This window comes from Humulus lupulus, chromosome 2 (genome assembly GCF_963169125.1).
Source record: "Humulus lupulus chromosome 2, drHumLupu1.1, whole genome shotgun sequence".
NCBI classification, from domain to species: Eukaryota; Viridiplantae; Streptophyta; class Magnoliopsida; order Rosales; family Cannabaceae; genus Humulus; species Humulus lupulus.
This window is the reverse complement of record NC_084794.1, coordinates 253,629,585-253,642,564: the sequence shown is the minus strand read 5'-3', so window position 1 is coordinate 253,642,564 and position 12,980 is coordinate 253,629,585. Positions and strand designations below refer to the sequence as shown.

The window sequence follows — 12,980 nt, the reverse complement described above, 5'->3', positions numbered from 1 at the left end:
CAAGCATGAACTGAAGAAATTTAATTGGAGGGTCATTGGAGATGTAGTCCGAAAGTATGAGGAAAGTAAAAGAGTTTATCAACAAGCTAAATCCATTCTTTTCTCAGACCCGAAGAATCACAGCTTTTTTTCTGCTGAAAGAGCCTCTTTTCTGGAGTTTAAGAAGCAGGAGAAAATATATGCCAGTTATCTTTATCAGAAGAGTAAGATAGATTGGCTTCGTTTTAGTGATGACAACTCCTCAGTTTTTTATGCTAGTATGAAGAAAAGGAAAATAACCAATAGGATTGTGTCTTTTGTGACTGAAGGAGGCCGAATTGAAGACAATTACTCAAAGGTGATCAACCATTTTGTTCAGTATTTTCAGACTTTCTTGGGTTGCTCAAGTAAAGCTTCAGGTTATATAAATTCTTCCACAATAGCTTTGGGTCCGATTCTGAACTTTGAAGATCAGTTGGAGATGATTAAACCTTTTTCTTGTCAAGATGTCAAAGCAGTAATGTTCAGTATAAATTCTATTAAAAGCCCTGATCTTGATGGTTTTGGAGCTGGTTTCTTTAAAAGCTTATGGAAAGACATAGGGAAAGAGGTGTCTAAGGCAGTCCTTGAGTTCTTTGACACAGGGTATATTCCTAAGTCTATGAACAGTACTATTTTAGCTCTCATTCCTAAGATTGATCATCCTACTAATGCTGTTGAGTATAGACCTATTGCTTGTTGTACTACTATTTACAAATGCATCTAAAAAATGCTTTGTCACAGACTGGTTTCTGTTCTTTCCAATTTGATCAATCAGAATCAAGGGGCTTTTATTAAGAATATATCTATTGCTCATAATGTCCTTATTCTTCAAGATCTAATTAAGGGTTACAATAGAAGACAAAGTTCTCCTCGCTGCTTGATGAAGATAGATATCAGTAAAGCTTTTGATTCCATAGACTGGGTCTTCTTAGAGAATCTGCTGAATGCATTTAGATTTCCTGGTCATTTCATTAGGTGGGTTATGATCTGTCTTAGAGGCTCTTCCTACTGTTTACTTATAAATGGTCGGATTCAAGGCAGTTTTCAAGGAGGTAAAGGGCTTCGTCAAGGTGATCCTATCTCTCCTTTGCTTTTTGTATTAGTGATGGAATACCTTACTCGAGCTCTTCATAAACCTGCTAAGGATAAAAGCTTTAGGTTTCATCCTTTATGCAAACCCTTAAATTTAATTAGCCTTTGCTTTGCTGATGACTTACTGCTTGTTTGCAAAGCTAATGCAAACTCTATTCAGATTATACAAAGATCTTTTGAAGCCTTCTCATCTTCATCAGGTTTGATCATCAATAATCATAAGTCGAGAATTTACTTTGGAGGAATTTCGGATCAAGTGAAAGCCTCTCTGCTGAAACTTACTCAGTTGGCTGAAGGGGTTTTCCCTTTGATCTATCTTGGAATGTCGTTGAGACCTACAAAATGGAAGGTTATGGACTGTGATTTAATTCTTACGAAAATTAGACTGAGATTGCATGGTTGGGCCAGCCTATGCTGGTCGTGTGCAACTAATTCACTCAGTTTTGTTGGGGATAAGGAATTACTGGATGAGTATCTTCCTTCTACCTCAGAGTGTCATTAAGGAGACAGATCGCCTTTGCAGGATCTTTTTGTGGGGAGGAAAAGGTATCAGAAGTAAATTTCATTTAACATCATGGGATCAAGTTTGCAGGCCTAAAAGTCATGGTGGGTTAGGCTTTAAAGAGGGGCCTCTGTGGAACAAAATCATGCTTGCAAAATACATTTGGGTTATTTCATCTAAACAGGACCTATTATGGGTTAAATGGGTGAATTGTATCTACTTAAAAGGGGACCAGATATGGGACTATGTTCTGCATCAAGACTTTAGCTGGTACTGGAAAGAGTTGATCAAGCTTAGTAAATCTCTATCTATCTCAACTTTGGACTTAGCTGTTGTGCAGGGGAAACTCCAGCTGAATAAGTTGTATCTCTTATCAATTCCTGGCTGTCCTATTAATAGCATGAAGGCTGTTTGGTGCAAGCTTTTAGTGCCCAAGCATAGGTTCACATTGTGGCAATCTATTAATCAGAAATTACTCACTAGGGACTTGTTGCATTCCTGCCATCTAACTATCCCTTGTCTGGCTTGTCCGGTTTGTGAGACAGATATGGAATGTCATTCCCATTTCTTTTTTGACTGTACCTTCTCCAAGGGAGTACTTCAATCTGTTTTTGGTTGGCTGGGGGAGCTCATCTGGCCTGAGAAATTTGAAGACTGGTGCAATTGGCTGGCTGAAGCTAGAAAAGGATGCATGGCTCGGGTAGTATTAGCTACACTTGCTGCTATAGTTTACTACCTCTGGTATAACATGAACAAGTGCTGTTTTGAAAGCAATAGCTTTACTGTTTATCATTTAAATTCTTTGATTAAAGATTCTGTCAAAGCTAGAGTTCTAAGTCTTAACCTTAGAACCAAAAAGTTGTCTTCCAGAGAGAAATTTATGATCCAATTTTTCTCTAGATTGTAATTGAGGGGGAGTTTTGCTCCGGCCTTTTGCTGTATCTGGTTTGTTTGATCAATAATACATCATTTTCTTGATAAAAAAAACAAAAAAAAGATATGCCATAAGAAACATAAGAAAGAAAAAAAAACTGTTATATTTTTCGAAGTTTAAAAAAAAAATCTAATATTTAGTGTAATTTCCTCATTTTTAAAAGAGTTTTTTTTGGCCTTATTTTTTATTGGAAGATACTTCTTCAGGCCTTATTTTTTTTTTTCAAAAAAAAAAAACACTTCCTCTGTTGCCTTTGATTTTCATTAAAGGATGTTTTTTGAGGCTTTATTTAGAAGATACTTCTTGAGGCCTGATTTAAAAAGGGGAAAATTTTATATATACGGCATTTCACCAAAAGAATTCGAAAAATACGGTAATACATACTTCTTACAATATTACGGTAAAAGTGAAGCCCACAATTCACGGAAGACCCAACCCAATACGGAAGACCCAACATTTCCCACCATTATATACCGAAGACCCAACCCAACCATCACAACTCGGCCAAAGTTTTTGTAACATGCTGTACTCAACATTTCCATGGATTTCAGCTTACAAAACCGAGAAAACAGGGAAAAAATGAGAAATTTTCTTCTGCAATCTACTGCAAATTTTTTGAATCGATGGGTCTACAAAACAAATTACACGATATCTGTTTTGTGGTAAGTTTCCTTGAATCGATGGGTCTTCTATTTTGTTATTGGAACATAATTTATAGCTTTCGGAAATCATTAAGATAATTATAGCAAAAACATATATTTTAACACATATCTCCACAGAATCATAAACAAAATTTACCATAAAAACATTTGAAAATCCTGAAAACCTTTTATAAAAAAAAGAAACTGTTACAATATTATAAAGATGTTTCTTAGATTGTCTCATCTTTAAGTTATTTGCTCTTCCTTGTGCAGAATTTGGTCATTTAAAAACCAATAAAAGGACGAGTTTATATGCTAAATTCTCATTTTGTTGGGGGATGTGTTATTGAATAGCTTGTGCTGGATTGGGTAGTTTTTAACCCATAAGGTAGTTTATATCCTATTTTGATTTATAATGAAAATATAAAATTTCTACATATCAATCTAATTTTTCTTTTTATTCATCTGCAGCCATGAATCCAATAACATCTTTGGTATATTATGATGGTCATTGGAATGAAAATAATGTGTATGAGGATTTCAAAATGCTGGGAGTGTTAATACCATTAGATTGCTCATTTACAACACTAATGAATATCTTGTCTACAGAGTTGTCTACCATTCTGTCAACAGAAAATGCAACAATTGAGTACCAGATTGCAGAAACATTGCCTCCATTGAAGATCAAAAGTGATAGCTCTATACAATTCTACTTGGAGTGCAAAAGAAATGACAAAACACTCACAAAATACCCTTTGATAGTTTCTGTAACAGAGAACAACCAAACAATTACCTGTGGAGCACTTCAAAAGATGAGTTCTACTGTTGCTTCAAGTAGTAATAATATAGAGAATGATATTTCGGACACATCGACATTCTCTATAGATGAACCTCAAGGACTACCAAATTTTATTCAGTTGGCAGATCAAATTACAGATTTGATTTTGGAGAAGGAACGACATGAATCAATTCCTGAACATATTGGAACAGAAACTACAATTATAACTCATGCAATTTCTGATGGAATAAGAGAAAAACAGGTATACAAAAACAAAGAGGTTCTTACAACAACAATTGGTCTCTATGCCATAAAAAAAAAATTTCAGTTCAAGGTCCACAAATCTTGCAAAAAAGAATATCAGTTGAAGTGCCTTGATTCAGAATGTACGTGGTCATTTCGTGCTGCAAGATATGGAAAGACAGATATGTTCCAACTTAGGAAGTTCAATCGTGCCCACACATGTTCCTTGGACATTATTCTTGGAGATCACCGACAGGCTTCAAGTAGTATGGTTGGGAATGTTGTGAAGACCAAGTTCACAGATCCAAAAACAAATTATAGACCTAAAGATATAGCTAAAGACATGTTGGACAGATATGGAGTTTCCATGAGTTACCAAAAAGCATGGCGATCTAAGGAAAAAGCAGTTAATTATGTACATGGTTCAAGTCAAGATTCCTACCGAGACATTCCACGATATCTGCACATTTTGAAGCACAAAAATCCAGGTACTGTAACAGATTTGCAAATTGATAGTCTAAACAGATTTAAATATCTTTATATGGCTATGGGACAATCAATTCTAGGTTGGAAACATTGCATTCCAGTAATTGTTGTTGATGGAACATTCCTAAAAGCTGCATTTGGTGGTACACTTCTCACAGCTTCAACACAAGATGCAAATAGACACATCTTCCCATTGGCTTTTGCTATAACAGATTCGGAAAACAATGATTCATGGGAGTGGTTCTTCAGAAAAATAAAAGAATGTTATGGAGAAAGAGAAGAGTTGTGTATAGTTTCAGATAGACACGAAAGCATAGAGAATGCTATAAAAAATGTCTTTCCAAATGTAACTCATGGAGTGTGCTCCTACCATCTTTTCTGCAACATAAAGACCAAGTTTAAAACAGACGCAGAGGCAACCAGTATTGCATTTCATGCTGCTGCAAAAGCTTATAACATGGAAGATTTTGAAAAATACATGAAGGACTTGGACAGTTTACATGAAGGAATCCGTCCTTTTCTGGCCAATGAGGTTAAATATGAAAAGTGGGCAAGAATCCACTCCAAAAGTCGTAGATATGCAGCTATGACTTCAAACATAGCTGAATCCATTAATGCAGCACTAAAAGAAATGAGAGAGCTTCCAGTAACAACATTACTCGAGTGCCTTAGAAACCTGATTCAAAAATGGAGCTACAACAACAAAAAAGAAGCAGAAGCAACATTTACAGAATTGCCAAAGAAACAAGAGGAATACTTAAGAAAGAACTTTGTCAAGTCATTAAGAATGACTGTAAGTACTACTATTTCCTTTATTTATAAATACCTCTGTATTAATATACTTCCTTGTTCATTATTATAATTTCATTGCAGGTAGAACCAGCTAGCACACTCATTTACAGTGTACACAATGGTTTAACAACAAACATTGTTGACATTGCAAAGAAATCTTGCTCTTGTAACAAGTTTGATTTGGATGAATTACCTTGTGAACATGCCATGGCAGTCATTAGAAAGATGAACCTTCAGTATAAAAAATATTGCTCATATTATTTCACAAAACAAGCCATGTTGAACACCTATAATGCATCAATACATCCATTGGGAGATCCAAAAACATGGAGAGTTCCGCCTGATGTTGAGGAAATAGAAGTACTACCTCCAAAGGGAAACAGAAAAAGTGGAAGGCCAAGGAAAAAAAGGTTTGTCTCAGCAAGAGAAGGGTCTTATCAGCTTAAATGTGGAAGGTGTGGAGAGCTTGGGCACAATCGAAAAACCTGCACAAACCAGCCTCTATTGAGAACAAAAAAACAAAAAAGCACTCAAAGCTTATAGATTAAAAATACTTTTTATTTGAATTTTGAAACTTTGTATGTTTCAGTACGGTGATTGGAACATTACTTATCACTATTACTTGTGATAAAGAATTATGAAATTTTATTGAATATATGGAATATTATAAAAACTTAGGAAAATGTTCAGGGCGTTATCTGTAAATTTTTGTTACATATTTGATACAGATATATCTGAAATGAATATTAATGTAACATTTTGTTACATAATTGTTACAGATATGTTACTAGTTTCTCACGGACACTTCCAACATCAAATAAATGTGAAATAAGTTCTTTTATCAGCTTATGCTACGCAATTTTGCATGAACTTAGGTTACAAACTTTTAACAGATGTTACCTAAAACATGAAATATAAAAATAAAGTTGTGAACTCAAGTTACAAACTTGAGACACCTCTGTACAACATTCCTCATAAAAAAGGGCTAATATCAAAATTCATTGATATGCCACAGTATTCAAAATATTCAAACATGATACTTGCTTGAAAGTTTGCAAAACAAAGACACAAAAGTTATCTTGCCATAAGTATGTATCTTCTTTACAAGATAAAAGCCAAAATGTTAACTACTTTGATGCTCTCATACTTCCATTGCATTAACATTCAACATCTTCTTGCTCATTCTTCCTCTGAACTCCCCATCAGATAGATAGCCTTCATCTTTCTTTCTTTTAGCATGGACATATAGCTCGACTGCAATTTTGTTTCTCTGGAAACTAACATTCAGAGGATTGGGGATATTTTCAATAAGTCCATGCATAAGAAATTCAGCAAACTTTATGATAAAAATCCCACAATCGCTACAAAAAAAAAAAAACAACAAAATCAGTAACACATAAATGCATATAAACAAAATAATGCAACCAAAAAATAACAATAACTAAAAAAAAACCACTTACTTGTTACTCTGTTGTGGAACCTCATCATCAAACACAATGTCCAACGGGTGACACATATCAATGCCCTTGAATGCTTGTGCATTTAGATCAATATCTTCCCTTGACTCATAAAAATTATTTAAAGAAAGAAACAAGGGCAACAAAGTAGAATATGCTTCAACAACTTTCAACACTTTCTTATCCATAACTCTATTCCTCATTGAGTTGTAGACTTTAAAAAATCTCTGCTTCACGTTGAACTCCCCAAGAATCCAATGATTACAGCCAACAACAGTCATATTAATAGGGAATAAAATGAAATCTACTAGCGACCAAGGGGTGTTACAAAGCATTTTATAACCACAAATATACTCAAAAATAACACTGTTATGCGATATAACAGATCGATCACAGTCACTTGACAGATACACATCATACAGAGCAGTGATAACTTGATCAAAAGAGTTATCTGTAGTAGTAACTCTAACATTTATCAACTCACAATACTTGGCTTTTTTTCTAAGGTAATAAAATGCCACATTAATATGCTGAAAAAACAAGAAGCAAACCATAATAAGAATAATGAAAACAGTAAAACTAAAACAACTTAATAATAATAAGGGAAAAAAATACCTCATTGTCCAAATCCCTCCCAACTTTAACTAAATCATAAAACCAAATTTTTCTCTCAATCTCAGTTACACAAAACTGAAATGGCTCCTTAATGATACTATTATTATCATCAAATTTCTTATACCTGTAACAATTATAAACATTTAAAAGTGAATTATGGTGAAACAGAAACTGAAATACAAAATAAATAAAAAAACAATTAAAAAATAGAAGCATACTTATTATTTTTTCTCAGCCCCAGAGAAAACCACTTGTTAAAAGAGTCTTGGTCAATTTGATTAGGCAGATCAAAAAGATTGTCTCCAAAAGCATATCGTCCCACAACCTTCCTTTTAGACTTCACAACCTCCAAATGTTTCATATCCTCAGAAGAAGATGATCCAAATTGGTTAACAAAAGGAGATTGCAAAACTGTAGCAGGCTTTGGATTCCTTTTGCCAACAACAGGAGTAGACACAACTACTGGATTCATCAAAGAACCAGCAATGGGTGTTGCCATAATAACTTCCTAGAAACAAAAATAATATGAAAAACTCAATAATACAACTATTGGAACATATTGCAAAAAGAGAAAACAAAATACAATATCTGCCTTGTTTAGTTACCTTTTTCTTTGCCAAATCACCAACAGCTGCATGAACAACTTTATCAAAAATCTCCACATTCATGTTGTTAAAAATATGAGCCTCTTCTTCTAGATCTTTAACAACATCAGCTACATCATCATGAGGTTTGACAATATTCTATGGAAAAACAAAATTTTATAAATTAATACAGAAATACATGAATACATTACCTTAAAAAAATACAAATCATGAAACCAAAATAACCTGGTCATAGCTCTGGAAAAAAAAGTTGTATATATAATAAAAAATAATAATTGCCAAACAAAAAATTCCAAAATTCATAAGTTTACAAAAACATAACAGAGTTTATACATGCTCTGGAAAAGTCTTGTACAAAACTAACTTAGAAATAAAAAGTTTACAAATTAATAACAAGAGGTTTACAAAACAAGAATTCTAAACTTTCTCTTCCACTTCTCATACTCCAATGGAAACAAAATCAGATTCCTATCAAAAAGGGAAAACAAAAATTAATAAAAAGAAAATATTAATTATATATATTAACAGAAATATAAACATCTATAAAATATAAAATAAAAAATAACAAACCAACCAAGCAATAAAATTAATATTTAGATAAGAATACATACCATTGTTTCTTCAACATCATTCCCAGTAGTCTTCTCATTCTCATTTACTGTATCATTCTTATCATCTGCAATTACCATATCTCCAGCAGCATCTTCTTGCATTGCTTGAATGCATTCATCAAAAACTTGGGTAAAACTTTCATTCTCAAAAAACTTATCCTTTTCCTTTGAAACACCACCACCACCAGAAGTATCACCAACATCAGCTCCCACAAAACCAACATCAACATGATCAATATCATCATTAATACCACATGATTTTGGCCTCAACTCACCTAACATTTCCATAACTACCTTGTGTTTTAAATCTTGATCGTTTTTCAAATTAACCAACATCTCCATCAATGCCCTATGTCTAGATTCACTAGCAGACTTTAAAAATGCAATTTCCTTAGACATAATGTTACACTTCTTCTGACATTCATCCACAATAATTTTCATATCAGAAAAACCAAATGTCACACAAGGAACATATGATGAGGAAGGAGCCTCACTGGTTGGTTTCTTTGGAGGAGCAACAAAATCATCATCCTCAAAATCAGCAACATTCATATCCTTGTTGCACTGGAAAAAACCTTCAAGCTTGAAGGCATTGTTCTCTTCATCAGTGGGCAAAACTTTAACAATTTTGGTCTGCAAATAACAACACAGAAAAATCAGTTTACAATATTAAAAAAATCAAATAAATTCATATATAAAGAAAAGCAAAAAGAATAAAAATTACCTTATGTAATGAAAACACATTCCTCTCAAGCTCCTTATGAGATGGGATTGCAACAGATGACCAATTTATAATCCTAGGCAGACCACAACTAACCTTCTCACAATAAGTTCCCTCTAAACTAGGAATTGATTCGTAAATGAAAACTTGGAAAACAAATGGCAAACCATTCAACTTATAGGTTGGGTAAGAACCTTGCCGAGTAATAACAACTTCATTTTCCCTTAAAGCATCTCTCAAAGATGAGAGAGTCACATTAAAAATATCCTTTCCCCATGGAAAATGATTAAAACCACCACTATCACAAAGATACAAGTCAGTTTTTTCAATGTTCTTCTCTTTTTGCCAAGCATACAAAAAGTTAGTGATCAGGTAAAGTACAGCCATCCTAACAGCCTCATCATCATTATCAAAATTGGCAGCCTTAAACCTTTCTTCAACAATAATTCTTGAAATGCCCCTTGTATGGTCACCAAAAAATTTCGAATACAATCCAATAGGATTACTATTCTTAATTCCACCTCTATCAATATCACCAAACACATTTAACCCAGACAATAACCCAAATTCACCCAAAGAAAACCTAATCAGCTTTCCACAAACTTTAAACCACATTTCATTTAAGTTTGGTTGGTTAACTTCTCTCAACAAAACATGGTGAACCAATTTAGCTTGATTAGCATAAGATTTAAGGTTTAGAAAATGACCAAAGCAAGTCTTACTAAACAAAACCTTTTGAGAGTCAGTCAATTTTTCTGAGATCACATTGATCTTCTCAAAACCACAGTGAAAATTGACTCTTGCTCTATAATGATCCTCATGTTTGATAAAACATTCCATATGCTGCATAGAATAATAGACAACCAACAAAATTTTAAAACAAGACAAATCAAATGATTAGATGACAAGAAAAACACAAATTGATGAAATGAAATTAAAACAGATACAATCAAAACTTGAAAAAATGAAAACATATTTCAATAATATAAAACCTATTATCTTTAAATACAAAAACTAACAAATTGGAACTTGTAACATATGTTTACAGAAAAAGAAAAACATATTTACAACATCAGAAAGAACATTAACAACCTTGTAACACTTGGTTACAAAACTAACAATAGGAACTTGTAACATATGTTTACAGAAAAAGAAAAACATATTTACAACATCAGAAAGAACATTAACAACCTTGTAACACTTGGTTACAAAACTAACAATATAGGACCTGTAACATATGTTTACAAAAAAACAAAAACATGGTTACAAGATCAGTAATACCATTAACAAACATGTAACATATAGGTACAAAAACCTAACAAAAATTAACAAAATTAAAAACATAAATCAGATCAGAGCATGAACAACATAGAAAACATATTTCAAGAATATAAAACCTAATATATAAAATACACAAACTACCAAATTAGAACCTGTAACATAAGTTTACAGAAAAGAAAAACATATTTACAAACATCGAAAGAACATTAACAAACTTGTAACACTTCGTTACAAAACTACCAAATTATGACTTGTAACATATGTTTACAAAAATGGAAAACAAGGTTACAAACATCAGAAATACCATTAACAAACCTGTAACACTTTGATACAAAAAAATAACAATTGTTAACAGCAACAAGACAAATAGACCCATAAAAAACAGAAAAAAAAGAACAAAACGAATTTAAACGACACAAACATAAATACCTTCGGTTTATCCAGTAAACCAACATTCTTCTTCGCAATTTTTCTGTTAGCCTTGCACTTTACTCGACTAGAACCTCCAATAGATAGTTTCTTAGATTTCTTCGCACTGACTTTGCTCTTTGACAATGCAACATGTTTTCGCTTCAACTTTTTCCCAATTAAGTCAACACTCGCATGCATGTCGCCCTCCTTCAACTCATTTGAACCACCAACATCATCCTCGATCACATTAGGAAGGGGAGAATCCAATGAATACTTCAAAACAGCTTTCCCTTTAGACAAAGGAGAAAGATTACTCTTCAGAAGTTTCCCCTTCGTTTCGGAAGACTCTTGATCGTCGGAATGCTTCGAGGATGCTGGGCCAGAGAACGCAGCACCCGACCGAGCAGGAGATGCAGACCCCGCACGAGTGACAACCATTGTTTAACCAGTCAATGCCAAACGATTTTGAAAAAAAATGAAGAAACTCAGTTAGGTTTTCGGACTCGGCCAAAGAAAAAATGAGAAACGGAGAATGAAACAGATGAAAGAGAAAGAGAATACAAAAAAACTTCGGGGTTTGAAATTTGAAAAAAAGACTTTATAAAAAACCGTATATTTGAAATAAAAAACCGTATAAAAGTAGGCAACCGTATATTTCAAATTTTTTTGCTTTATACGGTGTATTATGTAATTTTCTCTTTAAAAAGTTAGAAAAAATCTTTCTATATTGCCTTTAATTGTCATTAAAAGATGTTTTTTTTGAGGTTTTTATTTATTTAAAATTTATATAATAATTAATATAAATTGATATATTTTTTTAAATAAAATTAAACGAAATGCGTTGTTTTCACTTATTTTATATTAAAAATATAAAAATATATATCTTTTTTACAAAACGTTATAATTTCTTTAATGAGAAAATGCTACTATAGAATTAAACTTCTCTTAATTATTTGCGTGGTATCTTTCCATGAGTGTTAGCTCATTGAGTTTGTAACATAATTTTTCATTTGAAACAATAGATAAATACATAATCTTTGGCATGGCCATAGTTCCTAATTTTACTGAAATATTTTAGCTATATTTCCCAAAAGAATAATATACTTATTTTTATTATGCTAATAAGTATTAAAAAACAAAGTTTGCTTTGAAGAACTAGAGAGAGAGAACACATACATATAAAAACATATTCACACGGGTACTTTTGGTTTAATCAACATTTAATTTGAAAGAAAAAAAAAAGTTTTGTCGTTTTCGAAGAGTGAGTCCAAAAGAGAAAAGTTGAGTGAGTTGTTGTTGTCTTTAAATGAGTGGGCACTGTTCTCAAGTGAAAGAAAGGCAATTTGTGAGTGAGGTGGTACAATTCCCACCGTACCCCTCAGATGACCCCAGGTCAGGTCCCCACCCCAATACCCACCCAATTTGCCTATTCATCATCCGTATTTTGACACTTGTCACCATCCCACGTGTCAACCTCACACTCTCCCTACCCTAAATCTAAACCAACACAAGACAAGACTTGCCTTAATGACGTATTGGACTTCAGAAAATTTATTAATGACGTAAATTTGCCTCTCTTTTTATTTTTCACGAAATTCTTCCTTCAATGCTATGCTATGCTATGCTTGCTTATATGTTATGTTTTGGGGTAACGTTAGAAATATTTTACGTAACATTTTTTAAAATGCAATTTTTATATGATGTGAGATATAGTAGCAGATGTAGGCAAAAATCTTGAATATTAGAATAGATAGATATATAAAATATATTTAATAAAATATAAATAATAC

The 12,980-nt window shown here is 32.9% G+C and overlaps 2 protein-coding genes across 2 annotated transcripts; both read right to left on the bottom strand.

The window, feature by feature from the left end:
• Positions 1-6,349: 6,349 nt before the first annotated feature.
• Positions 6,350-7,549, bottom strand: LOC133816645 (uncharacterized). Its single transcript, XM_062249020.1, has 2 exons — positions 6,950-7,549; positions 6,350-6,850 (listed from the first exon to the last, which is right to left on the bottom strand). Exons 1-2 carry the CDS (start codon positions 7,498-7,500, stop codon positions 6,631-6,633), a joined length of 771 nt encoding a protein of 256 aa, XP_062105004.1. The 5' UTR covers positions 7,501-7,549; the 3' UTR covers positions 6,350-6,630.
• On the bottom strand, positions 7,526-11,881 carry LOC133815380 (uncharacterized). Its single transcript, XM_062248227.1, has 6 exons — positions 11,209-11,881; positions 9,502-10,341; positions 8,778-9,410; positions 8,167-8,304; positions 7,780-8,069; positions 7,526-7,685 (listed from the first exon to the last, which is right to left on the bottom strand). Exons 1-6 carry the CDS (start codon positions 11,626-11,628, stop codon positions 7,526-7,528), a joined length of 2,481 nt encoding a protein of 826 aa, XP_062104211.1. The 5' UTR covers positions 11,629-11,881.
• Between the last annotated feature and the right edge of the window lie 1,099 nt (positions 11,882-12,980).

Bases quoted from the DNA above. Each gene is read 5' to 3' on its own strand.
- LOC133816645 (XM_062249020.1), bottom strand. From the start codon at position 7,500: ATGGTTTGCTTCTTGTTTTTTCAGCATATTAATGTGGCATTTTATTAC. The intron at 6,851-6,949 runs GTAAGTGGTTTT...TTTTTTTTGTAG, and splicing joins GTTCCACAACAGAGTAACAA to CGATTGTGGGATTTTTATCA.
- LOC133815380 (XM_062248227.1), bottom strand. From the start codon at position 11,628: ATGGTTGTCACTCGTGCGGGGTCTGCATCTCCTGCTCGGTCGGGTGCT. The intron at 8,070-8,166 runs GTAACTAAACAA...TTTTGTTTCTAG, and splicing joins GTGATTTGGCAAAGAAAAAG to GAAGTTATTATGGCAACACC. The intron at 7,686-7,779 runs GTATGCTTCTAT...TAATTGTTACAG, and splicing joins GGGCTGAGAAAAAATAATAA to GTATAAGAAATTTGATGATA.